Source organism: Saccopteryx bilineata, chromosome 11, assembly GCF_036850765.1.
Source record: "Saccopteryx bilineata isolate mSacBil1 chromosome 11, mSacBil1_pri_phased_curated, whole genome shotgun sequence".
In the NCBI taxonomy this organism is placed as follows: domain Eukaryota; kingdom Metazoa; phylum Chordata; class Mammalia; order Chiroptera; family Emballonuridae; genus Saccopteryx; species Saccopteryx bilineata.
Genome location: NC_089500.1, coordinates 72274987 through 72293335, shown reverse-complemented (window position 1 = coordinate 72293335; position 18349 = coordinate 72274987). Strand labels below are relative to the sequence as shown.

Sequence of the window (18349 nt, the reverse complement as noted above, 5' to 3'; positions counted from 1 at the left end):
AACAACAAATGGATGCTTTTCTCTCTCTCTCTCTCTCTCTCTCTCTCTCTCTCTCTCTCATCAATAAACTTATAAAGTTAAATCCCACATTTTTTTCACTACACTAGTGCCACCCCAGGTTAGCAGAGAGAAAAGGGAAGTTGGGAGAAACTGAGCACAGCGTCAGAGGCACGGAGCTACTCAAGGGGAGAGCCTGAATTTGGACACACTCCTCCCAACCCCAGGTAATGTGTTGTTTTCCTTCTCTTTTGTTCCAGCACAGCTGTCACAAGTGAGATCACTAACAGAGAGACAAAACTCCGTGACTTCAATCATTTTTCAAGCCACAATATGCAGACGCTTAGATTCAGTTAAATCTAAATAAAGCATCTGCAGAAAGAAAGCAACAGAAAAGGAAAACTTGTCACAGACCCACTAAATGTTGTCATACAGAGAGTGTGCGTAAAGCCCCACGCCGTGACAAGGTCAGATGATGGGGTGGGGGAAGGGAAAGGACCTCGCCTTATTACTCGGGGCTATGGGTCCCCCCCCACCCCGTGCTGTGCTGCCGGCTTCGCCCACCTGACTTCACTCGCTCTACAGAACGCTCTGCGGGAAGAACCGTCGCCATCACACTGGCAAGGCACCCAAGATGCTGAGAGACGAAGGGAGCTGCCCACGGCCCCTCAGCTAATGGGGTACAATGCTCAAGTTCCTGTTCTTCCCATATGCCACGCTGCCTCCCCCTGCAAGAACAACTGACAGAATATGAATTACATTTTTATTTATATATAATTGCATTTTTATATCTTTGCATCCTGTGATTAAGATGAAGGACCGTAAACCTGACATTCTGGGCCAACCCACGTTAAGGTTCACATTAGGGATCCGTTAGATAGTCAATAACCATTCATAGGCGCTCACCCTGTGCCACGTTCTGAGCCAGAAACATAAAGTTGGAGAACAAATGGTCCCCAATTTCATGGAACCTACATCCAGGAGAAATAACATGTGCTTTGGTGTCACCATAAATGAGTACCCCTATTCCTGGGAACCTCAGGCACGCTGTGTTATCCGGCTTAAAACAGCAAAACTTCAGCTCTCCAAGGAACTGAGCAAGTCTGGACGGCTAAGTGTCTCCGTAGCCGAGAATTCACTCCTTTAAGCATCAGATCTCTGGCTTCACCATTTCCACTATTTAACCATTTCTAAATTATTTGTCACCTTTCCCAGGATATTCTGAGCTTGAAAGTCTAAGAGCTGTATTCCCATTTCCACTGATTTCCTTGTATTACTATATCTAGTAAATGGATGGATGGATGGATGGATGGACGGACGGACAGACGAATGGACAGACAGACAGATGGAAGATAATGTCATTATAAGTACCTCATATGAGAAATTCTAAACTCAAGCACTTTCCAATCTTTCTTAATAGTTAAAAAAAAAAAAAAGAGGAATACCATGACTTAAGCTTCTCTTGAGGAGCTGGGTCCTTAGAATGCTGTCATGAGGAAAGCAATGTGCTATGACTCAGGAAATGAAGTAACCCTTGGGCAAATCATTGCACATGTCACAAGCCTCAGACTGAGCTAGACTTTCCTCTAAGGCAGCGGTTCTCAACCTGTGGGTCGCGACCCCGGTGGGGTCGCCTAAAGCCATTGGAAAATACATAATGCATATCAGGTATTTAATTCCGAATCATAACTGTAGCAAAATTACAGTTATGAAGTAGCCACCAAAATTATTTTTTGGTTTGGGTTCACCGCAACATGAGGAACTGTATTGCGGGCTCACGGCATTAGAAAGGTTGAGAACCACTGCTCTAAGGACTTCTCCAACTCCATAAGGGTATAACTCTTTGAATGACAAAAATCAGTTACTACAATCGTCCACTCGAACAGGACCATCCTTCCTCCAGACAGAACCTTGTGCAGGATGTGAGTTACGTTGGCTGCATTCACCACAGTCCACGACTAACACAGTTGTTGAGTTCTTGTGTCCATGATTTATAGTTTATACTATCGTCAACTTAACTCTCCGCTCTCCTTTTAACTTGTAACCTGTAATCTCCTTGAACCTTAAAATAATAATAATAAGGGGAACCTATGTTGTGTACCTTCCAAGTGCCAAATATTAAATATGCATGACTTCTGACTTCCGTTAATTTAATCCTTCTAACACTGTAAATAGGTGTTATTTTCACCATTTAATAAATGTAGAAACCCAAGCTCAGAGTTGCTAAATTATCCAGGATTATAAGAGGTGTAGTTAGGATTCAAAACCAGGTTGGTGGACTCAAGGCACGTGTGCTTTCTACTCCATAATGCTGTTTATTAGAAAGTGTGTAAATTAAGTCCTTAGGCTTGAAGTCAGACTCTGAGAACTCTCGAATGGTTAGCATAAATCAAGTTTAGCTGACTGCATTTGCATGGAATTTTAAAAATCTATTTTCTCTCTTTTTCCGTAGAGAAGGGAGAGCTTTATCACTATTTTGCATTGTTTTACTTAGCTTATTTTATATAAAACCCAGGAGGCCTCTAAATAGTTACCAAATGGACAAGGATGCTAAATAGCCTAGTGCCGTGATGGCAAACCTTTTTATAAAAACCGCCCACTTTTGCAGTGCTGGTCAACCTGGTCCCTCCCAACCACTAGTGGGCGTTCCAGCTTTCATGGTGGGTGGTAGCAGAGCAACCAAAAGGCGCTGCGATTGGCCCACCATGAAAGCTGGAACGCCCACTAGTGGGTGGGAGGGAACAGGTTGATCAGCACTGCAAAACTGGGCAGTTTTTATAAAAAGGTTCGCCATCATGGGCTTAGTGCTAGTAGATAGGTAAGAAATAAATGTATATGTACCACTGAGACTGGTGAGCCACGTATCAAACATTGAAGGGGGAAAATTAGAGCCCTTACAAAATGCCCTATTATTTTTCTCTTAACTAAGTAAAGTAAGTAAATGGAACTAGGTATTCAAAAACATTAAGGATTCAGTAAGTAGTTAACTAGCAGAGCCACTGTAAGATCCCAAAGGGTCTAGCTTCACATTTCAGAACCCACAGAAACTAATACTAACAGCAGCCCTGTCGCATTCTCTCCTTCAACGATAGGCACCTCTGGAAGCACCCAATTCTTTCACATTCGTTCTGAGCTCTGGAGACCTCCACTCCTGCTTCCGCCTCACTGAGGATGAACTGCTACGCTCTCCTGAATCCCCAAGTATCGTTTGTGGCAAGTGCACGCTTCTATTTCCAAGTTCTCTGTCATCATAAGGAATCTGAAGTCGAGCGTGTCTTGGGTGACTGGCTGTGACCTAAATTCCTAACTTCCTTCTGTGTGAGGGTCCAACGCCAGGGAATTTAATAACCTTCCGCTAGATCCACACTGCAGCCTATCAATAAGTGATAGAATTATTCCAGACTCACTTTCCCTGCCAGGCGCTGCGTCCATGGTTAAGGGACAGTTGCACTAATTGAATGATAACATTGCACACATAAGAAAAGCTTGCAAAATGAGCAGACCCTGTCAGCTGGCGGGGGGGGGGGGGAGCGCACCAGGGTGACCTCGGCACTGCTGGGAACTGAAAGAGGTGGCTTCTGGCGTGTTGCTGGGTGTTGACTCAAGTGCACCAGTGGTCTCTGCCGACCACAAAGCAAAAGGCGGTCCTGAGATCTAACCTCTCAGAATCGGAGTTTTCGTAACACCTGCTCCTCTCTGGGATTCTCAGGTGTTACATATTACCTTCAAGACCACCCAAAAGTCTCTCTTGAGAATCAGAAGGCAGAAAATACACACATATAACTCGTAAAGTTTGGGAGAGTTGCTTCTTCTAGTCACAGCAATCATGGTCACCAACCATCATGGGGAGTGGAAGGGACAGACTGAGGTCAACTCAAAATTCAGGAGGACTGCGTGGTCACGACGAGGACTGGGCCAACCTGCAGGGACTGGGGGAGAGGTGGGGACTCGGAGTGTCCAGATTTGAAGGGCTGGAGTGTGAGTGGGGGAATGAGAAGGAGACCACAGGAAGCATCAGAGGTGGATAAAAGCCGGGTGAACGGCCGTGAAGCTGGGCGTCAAAGCAGGTTGGTGAGCCAGGCACCGGGCGTGCCGACTTCTCCCACAGTTCTCTTCGGTGCTCAGCTCGTGAGCAAAGGCAGGAGTGCCTGTGGGGGAGGTGCTCCGGGGATGGGGGACCGGTCCCCCCTCCCCAGAGGTGAAGAGAACTGGGGTGTCAGGGGAGAGGGTGATCACGGAATCAGACGGCACTGAGGAATATGCATCCGAGAACAAGCAGACCAGGGAAGGAAGAGCGATCATCAACTAAAGAGCACAGGGAGGCTAAGGACGGGTCAGCAGGAATGAGGGGTTGTGAGGCGGCCAGTCAGGGGGTCAGAGGGACAGAGAGAGGGCAGGCCTCCGCCTTTGTACTCTCTACTGCAGGTGCCCATTAAGCAGTCTGGCACTCTTCAGAGTCTCTGTTCCCTCAGCTTTTAAGATAATCAAGAGACTAAGCCATCATCTGATGCTCCAAGCCACCCCCCAAAGATATGTGATGTGACATCTTCATTGCCGGTTGCAAATGGTACAGCCGTATTCCAGTACTGACGCCATCAAGGCTAGTCGCTCAGAAGGCGAGCTGGGGACACGACTGAGGTCTGGAGGTCTCTGCACATTCTTCATCGCACACACGGTCTCCCCGCCCACTTTTCTTTCTCAAACCTTCTTCCTCTCCGGTAACCACGCACGACTCTGTCCTCTTCCTGGTCCCATCTGTCTCACTCAGCGGCCTGCCGTTCTGCACTGGCCTTGTAGCATCCGATGACCTACTTCCTTTCTGCCTTCTTGCAAAAGCCCAACTCCAAGGTCAAATCGGGCTCCCAGCCGCCCCAGAGAAGAAAGGTCCTAGGATTTCTCTTTATGTCTTCGGTGCCCTGCACACAGGAGGTACAGGGCAAACGTCCATGGGAAGGAGAGAAACACATTGAGCCATGCGTGTGGGCGCACGCGCGCGCACACACACACACACACACACACAATTTATGTTGTGACACGTCATACCCTGCACATAGGAAATTAACGATGCATCCAAAAAAAGCACTTCCCACCAACCAAACACTTGCCGAGCCAGTCACTCCAACTCAAATCTCCCTCCCTGTCTCCCTTTCACAAGGGCAGGTCGGGGGTGACATCCATGCCATGTAGGGCAACACAGGGTCAGAGGCCGAGTCTTACTCTCACCCTTCAATCCTCAGCATCTATTGCAACACCTAACATCTAGTAGACAGATGGATTAAATCACTCAATATCAGATCCTATCCACCAACTTCCATGAAAACAGAACCAAACAGAAACTGTAATGAAATTAACAAAAAGCCGATCATCCATGATCTAGAAATCAGACCAGATAATAAGTGAAAACTGGTTTCATTGGTTTTAGAGCTTTCTACGTTAAATACAGTAAGTTTCGGTGCAGAATAAAATTCTGTCATTATCCAGGCGCTGAGCAAGCCTGGCTTGGTCCATGCCTCTTCCCAGCCATTGCTTGTTCGATTCACCATCTACCCACGGAGCCTGGTAGCAGGAACGAGAAACCTCACTGAACCTAAAGTCAGGACAAGTGGACTCAAGTCCTGTCCTCACCATTTCCTGTCTGTGCGACCTTGGGAACAGTCCTTTTAGCCAGAGCACATCAAAATTTCCTCCTCTGTGGAATGGTGATAAGATCCTGTTCTTCCTGCCTCTTAGACTTCTGAGGATCGAGGAAGTGGGGGAAGAAGAAGGAAATAAGATCTTGTGTCATTTCTACATACACATATTTTACACACGTGATTTAATTCTCGCCACAATCCTGCAAAGGTTTTACTATTTCTTACCTATTCTATGAGGATGCTAAGACCCGGCAACTAAAATAACTTGCCCTAAGGTTGAGCGGTCAAGTGCCAAAGCTGGGAGTCAAACATTTCTGCCTTGTCCCAAAGCTCTCTGCGTGGAACCACAATGCCTCCCAAGTGAGATCGCAATATGTGTAAAGATATATATGTGGTCTACCGGAAAGTTCTGCCCGTTTTTGGAATAAAACAAAATACAAATTTTTCTTACCGTCAGTAAACTTTATGAAATAATATAATTGCCATTATTATTAATAATTTCTTGCCAGCATGAGGGCAATTTGTATATTCCATTTTTGAAAAAATGTTTTATCTTTTGATGTGAAAAATTGAACCAGTGCTTGTTTGATATCTTCTTCATTTTTGAATTTTTTGCCCTTCAAAAAATTTTGTAAGGACAAAAACAAGTGATAGTCGGAGGGTGCTAAGTCCGGGGAATATGGTGGATGCGACAGACATGCTTCTGTAGCATTTCTTCCTTGTTGAAATTCGTAAAAATTACAGTGGCGTAAATGAACTTTGTCAGTAGCCATGGGTAAACTATCGCTTCACACATAAGACTAACGTGAATCAACTTTGTTTTAGTTAGTTTGCTACGTCAGTATGTATACATTAAGTGATAAAAATAGAGAGGCACACATGCGCCAAATAAACATGTGCTTCCGTGTCGAAACTTATTGTGATAGAAACGGACAGAACTTATATATGGTGCTGCTCCTCAGCATACTATTGTATAGGCAAGTGCTGCTGTTACTGCTGTTAAAGTGTGGAAGGCAGAGACAAAGAGAAGCAGGTATTTGCTAAGTCACCTGCTAGCGACAGAGCTGGGGCCAGAACCTGGGTCTCCTGACTCCGGGTGCCTTCTCAAACACCACGCCGCTCCGTACTCCCGGGGAAAGGCTCCTGACATTCACGGCCACAGAGGCACAGTGCACGTTTATTCAGACCAGCTGTCCAAGGTCTATTTTAGGACAAGCACTTTGAAAAGCATGGAAGGTGGGGACCGAGTGTTTCATTAAATATTCCATATTAATTGACCCTTCAGAGCACTCCCATGTGAGCAGCAGATGCCGCTGACTTCCTGTGAAGCAAGCGACTCGAAAGCTGGCTACGCTTCTTGCAACACAGGTTTTGAAAGCGCGTGCGGAGAGCAGCACACAATACAACGCTAAAATGATTTTCCATTTAAAATAATAAAAGGAGCTCCTTTTTTTTTTTTTTTTTTGGCCATTCAGTGCTATGCTCACTATGCTCAAGGCTCTGGAGAGGCAGAAGGTAGCCCTGTGACTGAACACCACACAGGGTCTGTGTTAACAGGGAAAAAGAAAGAAATAGAACAACACAGCAGGTCCTCAGACAAGGTGGATGAGGTGCCGGGGGAACCCCACTCATTTATATCAATCAGCCTACCGTACTGGTTTTGTTATATGTCATTTCGCTTAAGGTCACAGAACGGATCAATGATGTTAAGTAAGGATGTACTAAAAGCAACAAACACAATAGAAACAGACTCACAGACACCAAGATCAGACTGATGGGTAGTGTTGGGGCTAGGCGAAGGGTACAGTTGAAGGACTAGGTGAAAAAGGTGAAGGAATTAAGAAGTGAAATCAGTAGTCACAAAATAGTCCCAGGGATGTAAAGTACAGCGTAGGAAAGATAGTCAATAGTATTGTAATAACTTGCCTGACCAGGTGGTGGCGCAGTGGATAGAGCATCGGACTGGGACGCAGGTTCAAAACCCCAAGGTCGCTGGCTTAAGCGCGGGCTCATCTGGTTTGAGCAAGGCTCACCAGCTTGAGCCCAAGATCGCTGGCTTGAGCAAGGGGTCACTTGGTCTGCTGTAGCCCCCCGGTCAAGGCACATATGAGAAAGCAACGAACAACCAAAGTGCCGCAACGAAGAATTGATGCTTCTCATCTCTCTCCCTTCCTGTCGGTCTGTCCCTCTCTATGTACCTCTCTCTGTCACACACACACAAAAAATATATTGTAATACCTGTATAGTGTCAGGTACTAGAAATATTGGGAACCACTTTGTAAAGTGTGTGATTATCTAATCACTATGCTATGCACCTAAAACTACTACAAAATCATATTGTATGTAAATGGTAATTGAAAAATAAAATTTTAAATGGAAAAAAAAACCCATCAGCTGTCACAGGGCATTTAATGCTGTCACCACAGCATTAAAAGGCCAAGAGGACCAGCTACACTCATTTTGTCCTTTCTTCTCAGTAGTTTGTCTCAATTTTTTTATTTCATTTCCTGTCGCCATCACATAGCTGTCAAAGGTCTACCTCCCATTTTACACGGAACAGTATGATCTGTATAAAATCATCCTGTTGATACATTCAATACCCTGCCTGGACCAAAATCATTTCCTAATGTCTGACTAGTACGGAGGTGCTGTTATCAGTAGCCGCAGAACCAGCCAGAACATTCTCCGAGGGAACGTCGCATGAGTGGAAAAAAACTTTCACTGCACTTCGCCTTCAGGTGTGCAGGAGCCTTGCTGATGAGAACACAGTTCAGATTCCAACCTTGGCTCCACGGAGAGCTGCTTGTTAGCACAGGTAACCTCCCCGTAGCCTGGGGGAGTACCCACCGCATGGGGATCCGTAACAGCGCCCCCCTCAAGGCACGTGACGGGGAGACAACGCGCGCTCGGCGTGAACGCACTACCTTGTCTGGTTCGGCGGGAGCCGTGGGAATAACTCTAGTATAAACAGTGCCCACGCATGGAGCCTTCATATGTGCCAGTCACAAGGCTCATTCATTCATCCGGGGCTCACAAGCACTCTTGAAGCTCGGTTCTTCTATCACGCCTCCTTGGAGATGGGAAGCTGAGATGCAGACAGGTTGGGTCACTTTGTGAAAGTCACTCTGGTGCTGAGTGGTGTAGTCATGTTATTATTAGTAATGGCACTCAGTGAACAGACGCGGTTTGTTGCTGTTGTTGTTGTTAATAGCACGGTGCTTAACACACCTTATTATTAAAATTTATATAGATATGTTTGAAAAGGTAGTAAAAAAAAAAAAAGTCATCATTCTCAGCCCATTGTCAGTGAGTTCAGTATGCCTAGTGACGTATGGGTTTTATGAATGAGTCCCTGTGTCGGTGTTTAGAGACGTGTACAAACACGGAAGCCTAGTGCGGCCCGGGCAGGTCGCAGCCCGGAAGGCAGGCAGATAAGGGAAAATGCCCGAACAGGGCCAGGAAGGCGGAGCTCCACCTACGTGCACAGACAGTGCTGCACAAAGCAGCCTCTCACCAGCCACACCTCAGGGAGGAGTCCGGGGCCCCTCGCTGCAAGGGTGACCCTGGAACCAAGTCTTCAACTGTATGAATGAGAAGGGCTATTTCAAGCAGAGAAATGGGCACATGCAGTGGTCCAGAGACATTTAACGGCACAGTTCATTTGAGGAGCCACAGAGAGGTCAGGAGCACAGAGTGGAGCAGAGCTTTGCGAGTGCAGCAGGCCAGGACCACGGGGCCTTTGCATGCTTGCTAAGGAGTCTGTCTGCACTGTATCTCGTGGTCCACCGGGCTCAGTGTAACAGTTAAAAGGGGGTGACTGACACCTGCCCTGGTAGTTCCAGTGAGCCCTAGGGCTCCCTCTCCATCACACCCAATAATCACAGCCAGTGCTCGGCGAGTCTCTGTGACTCCACCTTGAAAACATTTCCTGAATCAGATGAGGGGACTTACAACAATGTGCACGCACATGGGGGGTTCCAGCAGAGATGTGAGAGGGCGGGACGCACAGGGAGAGAGTGAAGGGGGCACTGGGCTTCGCAAGGAGCTGTGAGCATTCGCCCACAGACCAGGAGAGAAGGCACCATCGACGGGCACAGACGCAGGACGGCGGGGCTGTCCCCTGACTGACTGTCTGCCTTCTCGGCAGAATAGGAAGCAAGGTCACCAGCTGGGAGAAAGAGTGGAGACGGAGGTGAAGAAGAGAAAAGGCACCACGCAGTCTTCTGGGCGAGTCAGAAGGTGAATGGTCTAGGGCAGTCCTCAAACCTTTTGGACTCAGGAGCCTGTTCTACTCTAATAATTATTAAGAAACTTCAGCAGTTTATGGGGTTTATATCAATCAACACTTAGCATAGAAGCAGAGAAATCTTCCAAATAAGCACAAGCACCTAATCCACTGTCAATCACAGCAGTGACACAGGCAGCAGCCCGCAGCCTTTGGAAAACTCTACCTTCCACCGCGAGAAAAGGCGAGTGAGAAACAGCAAATGATGTCTTCATATTATTAAAAAGGGTTTATGACCTTGCGAGACTCCTAACAGCCATCTCAGGCCCTGCCCGGAGTCCCCAGCCCATACACTGAGCACAGCCAGTCTAGAGAACACGCTAATCAGATGGCTGGGTCGGTTAGGGATCATGAATTTCAAGTGAGAAGAGTCAGCATGTATGGGATTTCCTCCACCAGGCTCAGCAGCCACGTTGCAGGGAGTAAGCAGAGAGCTGGACTTAACTAGGTCTGTAGTCGACCCAAACGAGCATCACAGAGCAAGAGAAGCCGGAAGTAGCTACAATGCCTGCGGTGGTTGAGCTGAGTAGGAGGAAATGAAGAGATGAAGGCGGTGTGGAGGGGGAAGAAGGACCAGGACTTGAAGCGATCACTGGATCAGTAGAATAGGGTATCAGTAGGATAAACCAGAAAGAATGGGGTGCGTGAAACTGAGACGATGGGAGGTCACGGTAAACAACTTCAAACTCCACATCCAAAACTGACCCTGCTCCCTCTCTCTGAAATCTGGCCCTCCACTATACCCCCCCACCCCAGCCCCGACCCCGCAAGGTCACTCGAGCCTGAAACCTGAGGCTCTTCCTGCAGACGTTCTGCTCTCACGGGTCAAAGGGGTCCCAAAGTCTTGTCCGTCCTGACTCTTCGTTACCTTTCACCCGTTTTGTTCCTGCCCGTCCCTCCACCCCACCCTGCCTCACCTGGCGCTCGCTGTCTTGCCCGCCCCTGACTCTTGCAGCAGCCCTTCCCAGGCCCAATCGAGTTCACCTTCCACTTGGCTGCGGTGAGCTCTCCACAGTGAAGCCTGGTCACGTGACCCTCATCCCTCCATCCACGCAGTGACTGTAACGAGGGGGTTGGGGGACACCTGGCAGAGAGAGGCTGTCAGTAGGAATTTGGGGGTCTGCTGAGGTAGGAAGAGCTCATTACACTGGTATCATGAGATGCTACAGGGAAGAGAATATGGAAGAGAGTGAAGGAGAAAACTCGAAAAGTTTTAAGGAACGCTTAGAGAAAAGAGGAGCCAGCAAAGGAAACCAAGAAGGAAAAGTAAGAGGCGTAAGAGAAAGAGAAGGGTGCGGTGTGGTGAGAGTTAAGGCAAGTTTCAGGGGGAAAGGAAAAGGCAATTCCAATGGCCCCAGAATAATAATTTAAAAAGAATCTGTTGCATTCGAAAATTAGAAAATCTGTGATCTATATTGGATCATCCCCATTTGCACTACAGACACGATATAATTTTCACCATCTTAAAGAAGAAAAGGACACTTTCTCATTTTCTTCTTCATCCTGGCAGCCATGGGACTATACCTCACCAATCAAGTTTCAGGACTTCAACCCGTTATCCTGGGCTCTGGTTCCTGGAGAGCTCAGGTTGGCACCAAGGATGCACACAGAACAAGTACTTAGAATGCCTTAACACCCCTTAACTACTTCCCATGAAAAGATCGTGATCGGTGTCAAGTTTAAAATTCTGCTGGCAGGAGATATGGAAGCTACCCAAGTGCCAGTCAATACACAAATGGATAAAGAAGTTGTGATACATATATCCAGTGGAATATCACTCGGCCATAAAAAAGAATGCAATCTTGAAAAGAAATAAAAGAAATCTTACCATTTGTAACAGCATGGATGAACCTAGAAGGTATTGCGCTAAGTGAAATAAATCACACCGAGAAATACAAATACCATATGATTTCACTTAAACGTGTACTCTAAAGAGCAATATAAACAAACAAAACAGAAAGAGACTCAGAGAGGACAGACTAAAGGTTGCCAGAGGGAAGGGGGGTCGGGGAACGGGGTGGAAATGGTAAAGGGGTTATGATGTACAGATTGGTAGTTAGAAAATAATCACCAGGATGTACAGTACAGCACAGGGAATGTAGTCATTAATGTTGTCGTAACTGTGTACGGTGCCAGGCGGGTACTGGAGATATCGGGGGAGGGCCACTTTGTAAAGTACACGACTGTCTAACCACTACGCTGAACACATGAAACTAATACTACAGAATATTGAATGTAATCTGTAATTGAGAAGTAAATTTTTTAAAAGATTGCTGCACCCTGGCCGGTTGGCTCAGTGGTAGAGCGTCGGCCTGGCGTGCGGAAGTCCCGGGTTCGATTCCCGGCCAAGGCACACAGGAGAAGTGCCCATTTGCTTCTCCACCCCAACCCCCCTCCTTCCTCTCTGTCTCTCTCTTCCCCTCCCGCAGCGAGGCTCCATTGGAGCAAAGATGGCTGGGGCCCTGGGGATGGCTCCTTGGCCTCTGCCCCAGGCGCTACAGTGGCTCTGGTCATGACAGAGTGACGCCCTGGAGGGGCAGAGCATCGCCCCCTGGTGGGCAGAGCGTCGCCCCTGGTGGGCGTGCCGGGTGGATCCCGGTCGGGCGCATGTGGGAGTCTGTCTGACTGTCTCTCCCCGTTTCCAGCTTCAGAAAAATACAAAAAAAAAAAAAGATTGCTGCATATCTAGTTAATGTCATCCACACAAAAAAAGATATATGATATATACCAATTATCCAAAAGAATAATCTAACAATGGCAAATAGCTAACCGACTTCAAAGGAGAAAAACTAAACACTGACATCACTCTGAACTGACTAGCAGTATAACCAGGCACCGTCCTCTTTTCGGACATTCGCAGCCTTTTTTCCTCCCCTCGTTACAACCCAACAATCTTCACGAGGCACCACCTTGTTTGAGGGGCAGGGAATACAGATGTATATTTGGAATGTACGACTTAAATGCTAAAACTAATATAATCATAATTTTTAAAACTATGTACACTTATGTATAACAGAAATAAAGTTCTCTAATGTTTTTTTTTAAATAGTAACAGCATCAAAACCTAACTCCAGCTTGGAAGGAAATCTTGGGGAAAGTACTAGTGTATTCTTTTAGAAATGCTGCAGCACCAGCCCTTGGAACTCAAAATAAAATATTATGTGAGAAAAACATAGTCAATGGAAATCAATGACACTGAGAGGAAATGGTATTCAGAAGGCTAGTGATCTGAGTGAAAAGAAGTTTTAGAAACAGTAAATTGCTTTCACTTTTATATTTTTTATACACACACGTTTATTTTTCTCACACATACACATATAGACGAGAGTGCCATGTGATACAGTTTGGTCTCAATCTAAAAGAGCTGTTTTAATAGGTATAAAATAACCGTTCTATGCGATAAGAAAATAACCCTTTCTTAATCCCTTTTCTCCTGCTAGCCACAACCCCATTTTTCTGCTCTATTTATAGCAAAACTACTCCCACAGAGATGCCTATGCTTGGTGTCTCAATCCTTTCCTCCTGGCCTCTCTTCTCCAATCGGGTATCTGACCATCGCACACCAAGCCCATTCCTGTCAAGGTCACCGAAGAACCTTATCTTGCCGAATACAATATTCCACCCTCAATTCTTGTTTTTGCTTCATCCTCTGGCAGCATCTGACACCTCTGATCACTCCTCCTACAAACCCTTTATTCACTTGGGTTTCTGGAACGACATTTTAGTGGCTTCCCTCCTAGCTCCTGGCCTTTTCCCTCTCATCTCCTTTCCAGGTTCTCACCTCTCGACCCTTAACACATGGGCAGTCCCCAACGGCTAGAGCAAAACATCGATAAATTAAAATCTCATTTGCCAACATCTGCTGATAACAGTCTCAAATACCGCAAACCTAGAAAGCGTGAGCTTCCAGGTAGTTCCTGGCTTAGAGGATCATGTGCTCTGTGTCCATTTCAAATTAACAGCGTCAGTGGAACCTGAATAGTGAACAGAATGGCTCTTAGACACGGCAAAAGCCACAAGTACTCAATATGACATCTCTCAATTCAGGAGGTAAGTCTGCGGGGACACCGGTCAGAGTTTCTAGGTCATTCACTATGGAGTTTGAACAGAGCTGATGAAGTAAGAACCTTATAACCAGAGCATCTAGAATCTTTACCAAGAAAAATACATGAGTAGTTAAAGGCAGAAATATTAAGAAATTATCATCCTCCCCCAAAAAAATGTTTGTAGGCCTTGCAAGTGTTCTAAAAATTTTTATTGTAACCTATTACCCTTAATATGACAATAACAAAGGGAACACGTTTCAAGTAATTTTGCTACAGTGAATATTTATTAAGTCACATAGTACATGCTGGACACCTGCAGGCATGTTAAATATGTCAACTGATTTAATGAAACCATTTAATAAGTCTCACTTAAGGATTTAATGACAACTTGTATAAAACAAACTGTCCAGCTCTCAGCTGTTTAGAAACCTTATCACTCTGCAACGTGGCCAAGAACCAAGAAGAATACAGACCACCATATTCAGGTACCAGCCTTCCAAGGTTCACTTTTGGGCAGAGTTCTCACTTACAGGACACTTCAAAGGAAACTGCACTGAATCTGGAACCAGGAAAAACTCAGGATTAGGCAGATTTAAGTTCCCAAAAGCACAACAGCCTAAGGTCATTTGGTTGGTTAGCTCATTATAACCTGGTGGTTTATCTGATAGCACAGTAATGATTCCTTTAGGGCAAGAATCCTGCTGTGTTCACTATGGTACCTCCAGTAAGGAAGAGAATTCTTATAATGATACTCATCACGATGATCCTTAGTCATCAAAAGGGTTGAATAACATCTAATAAATGCTACAAAGAAAAGAAAGAGCAAAAACACATTTGAAAAGATTTTCAGTGATTGTTAATATTTGAATAAGAGTTAAAAGGTTAAAGAGAGAGAGAGAGAGAGAGACAGAGAGGTCCTCAGCTATCCAGAAAAGCTGATTAGTGAGAACAATTTATCCAACAACTGCCCAGAGTTCCAGGACACCGAAGCTTCAGGAAGTGCACACAGCACTGTGTTCTTCCTGCAGGTGTGCCATGGCGTCCTGACCCACTCTGCGCCCCGAGGCTAAGGCCAGGAGGAGAATGGGAATCTGTGGGCTGGGTCAACAGCTGCAGCTCCCTACAGAACTCTATTGCCAACACAGCTCCCGGCTTCTGCTAACACCCTGGGCAGGGTATCCAGAATAGAGACAACTCAATAGGGGGGTCCATGGAGTTAGCAGTCACCGCTCAGGATTAGGGGAGAGTATAATCTCCCTTCTTGAGCTCACTTCTAAGCACATATGGCTCTCTTCTGAGCTCACTTACAAGCCTGTCCTTTTGGGGGGACTGCTAAGCAGCAGGTTGAAGGCAGACAGGCAAAGGGCGTGGAATTTCAGATGCAGAGGGACCCTGAGAAAACACTGACATCAAGAAGAAGAGATGAATACATAATCAGTAAAGTATACAAAGTCACTGCTCTGGTTACTAAGTAGCTGGGGCTCCATATCATTCAGACTAGCGCTCAGATGTGTCCTGGAAGGGACTCTTTCCCCTCCCTTCTGAATTGAAAGTGGTTTTTTACACAGTGAAAGAGAAAATCGATGTGCTGAGTCGGGTTTAACATCTTTCTGCTCAAAAACTTTCTGATAGGACCCAGAAAGTACTACTCCATGAGCTGTGAAACTTTTGAGTTGACTCTAGGGTGCACCGTCTTCCCGAGTTGCCCCACCACCCCGGTTTCTCTACCCACCCACCCCGCGAGGCACTGCCAGGCAAGGCTCCCACCGCGGGAGCCAAGCATGCACCACACCACCGGAGCAAGCCCCGAATGAAGGAAAGCGGAATCTCAAGCATAACTTCTCGTTTCCTGTCGCTGCTGAGCGAGGCTGGACTCCTTCTCACATGGCTCAACAAGAGCTGTAAACACAAGCACCTAGCTTGCCAGCGGGCCACGCGCGCAGGGGGCTCCCGGTGCGCCGCTGTGTGGCGTTCCCCCCCTGTCCCTGTGCCCAGGGTCATCCCAGTCTAGATAACGGTACCCGGAACGCCCTCCACTTCCTAGAGTCCTCGCTGAAGTCATGGTTCCTCTTTCAAGAAAACATGGGCACGAAACGCAAAGCCAAAGGACGGACTAAAAGCAAAATCACTCCCATCGTCTTGGTTCCCCCCACTCCTTCGTTATTATAACAGAGCTGGCTCGGATTCCTTTTGTTGTGTGTGTGTGTGTGCACGCGCGCACACACACACACACACACACGCACAAAAGTAGGTAAAGGGCACCCTAACCCAGTACTGTTTCCCGCCTCACTGAGAGCCTTTCCGAAACCCTCCCACCACCTCCGGACGCGAGGCTTTAGTGTTCAGCTAAAGAGCTAAGCCATTCTCGGCTGAGGCACGAAACAGCCGAAGTGGCCCCCAAGGCAGAGGGTTGGCAGGCAGGGCAAGCCGGGCGCACTTGGTTGTTTGCATCCACACAAAGAAATTAGCTGGGTGATTAATGGGAGATGCCGGCTGGAGGCTGAGGCGCCCGCCCGGCCCCCTCACCTGGGACATCTGCGGCCTCAGGTTGATCTCCTTGAGGTTGATGGAGCGCGCCCGCAGGTTGTTAAGCAGCTGGCAGAGAAGGACTCCATCACGGAGGGTCTGCGCCAGGTCGAACACCTGCGCCGACTCCCAGGTCACCCGGTGGCTGGCGGGCAGCACCTTGCAGTGGATGAGCCACTGGGCGCACTGCCTCCACGGCTCCATGCCCGACGGCGCCGGGACGCGGCCCGGCCGGGGCAGGCTGCGAGGGTGCTGCCGCCGCCGCGGTCCCTGCGCGCCCCGCCGACGCCAGCCGCGGCCGGCCCCTTCCCTGCGAGGGTGCGAGGGGCCCCCGCGCGGGGCTCGGCTCGCTCGCAGCTCCGCGTCTGCCGCTGCCCGGCCACCACTGCAGCGAGTGCCGCGCGCTCTCCGTGCGCCCCGGCCGGCTCCGCGGCGGCGGCGGCCGCGCACAGGCTTCCGACTCGCGAGCCCGGCGCCCCGCGACTGAGCATGCCCAGCGCGCCGCCCGTCTCGCCGCCGTCTGCGAGTCCCCAGAGGCGCGGGTGGGAGCGCGCGCCGCCCGTCCCGGGGTCGGCGCTGCGGCGGCGGGGGCGGGAGGGGGCGTCCCCGTGCCTCCGCCCACCAGCAGCCCTCGGGGGTGTGGAGCTTCACAGCCGCGGTAGTCCCGGGCTTGTCTCTCGGCCGGCTTCACGGTTCGGGGACAGTATAGCTAAACACTCCGATACAGTGGGCTTCCTACTGGGCACCCCCAAACGGCGGGTGCGGTTTTTGTAAAAGGATCTGGGAGGAGCAAAGGAGTGATCTGGGCAACCGGACTCCCCAAAGGCATGCCAGCGGGGTGCAGAGCACCTGGAGGGCGCTGCGCTGAAAGTTTGAAAGCTGGGCACCCCGCTCTCCTCCCTGTTCTAGTCCCTAAATTCTCTCCCAGCACGTAGTCGCTCTTCCTCCAAGTTAGTTGCACGTATGGATGTTTTGGCACCTTAAACGTGTGTGTGTGTGTGTGTGTGTGTGTGTGTGCGCGCGCGCGCGCGTCCAAGCCTATTTGGAAGCGAGGTGATTTTTCACTTAGAGACGGTTTCCATCTCCCTACTCTGGCTCAGAACTGCTCACGGTCACGGTTCTGGCCCTTGTGCTGACAGCACAAAACCTGCTGGAGAGAAATAGGCCTGTGGAACGCCTACAGAGCACGGCGGCCACGCTGCGCATGCGTCGGTGACCTGGGACGGGGCTGGAGAGTAATTAGCATCAGTTCCCCGCAGCACAGGTCAGGCTAAGCCTTGGGACCCTTAGCGAAAGTTGGAACAAGTCTCCAAGAGTCGTGCGCTGCCTGAAAAAGCGTATTTGCATTTTTAACTCTTAGGGGCGTGGGGGCATTCCTAACGCTGCCCCTTCTAACACTGCCCCTCAAAACTAAAGATAGTGTTTAAATTATTATTTATGGCAAGATATTGGCACATGGAACTCTTTGCTGTTCTGTATCAATGTAGTCCTCGTGTTTTAAATTTAAATGTGAGGTCTTTTAAAATATGAAAATAAAAGTAAAATAGGAAATCCTGTTAGTGGGATTTCAGATAATTTCTCATTATTACATTTCTGCGGCTCAAACTTTTTTTATTATAAAACATATTCATTTTATCAGCAGGTCAAATGTTTTTAAAAGTATATCTGACCACACAAGGACAGGGACTGCGTCCTTTTCCCCCAGCCTGTGTCCAGTGAGCGTTAAAGAAATCAGCCTGAGCATGGCCTTTGCTTACGTGCATCCTTCCCCAGCGGCTTCCTCTTGTGCTGGGTCCGGACATCAACCACACAGTGTGTTCTAAACTCTCGTTTTGACAAACACATCACACCAAGCTTTACAA

The 18349-nt window shown here is 48.0% G+C and overlaps 1 protein-coding gene across 1 annotated transcript in view; it reads right to left on the bottom strand.

The window, feature by feature from the left end:
* VAV3 (vav guanine nucleotide exchange factor 3) overlaps positions 1-16986 on the bottom strand; it is a 315192-nt gene extending 298206 nt beyond the window's left edge. Inside the window, exon 1 of the mRNA XM_066246277.1 lies at positions 16488-16986. Coding sequence (XP_066102374.1) covers positions 16488-16691 — 204 coding nt within the window. The 5' untranslated portion in view covers positions 16692-16986. The remainder of the gene's footprint in view (positions 1-16487) is intronic.
* Between the last annotated feature and the right edge of the window lie 1363 nt (positions 16987-18349).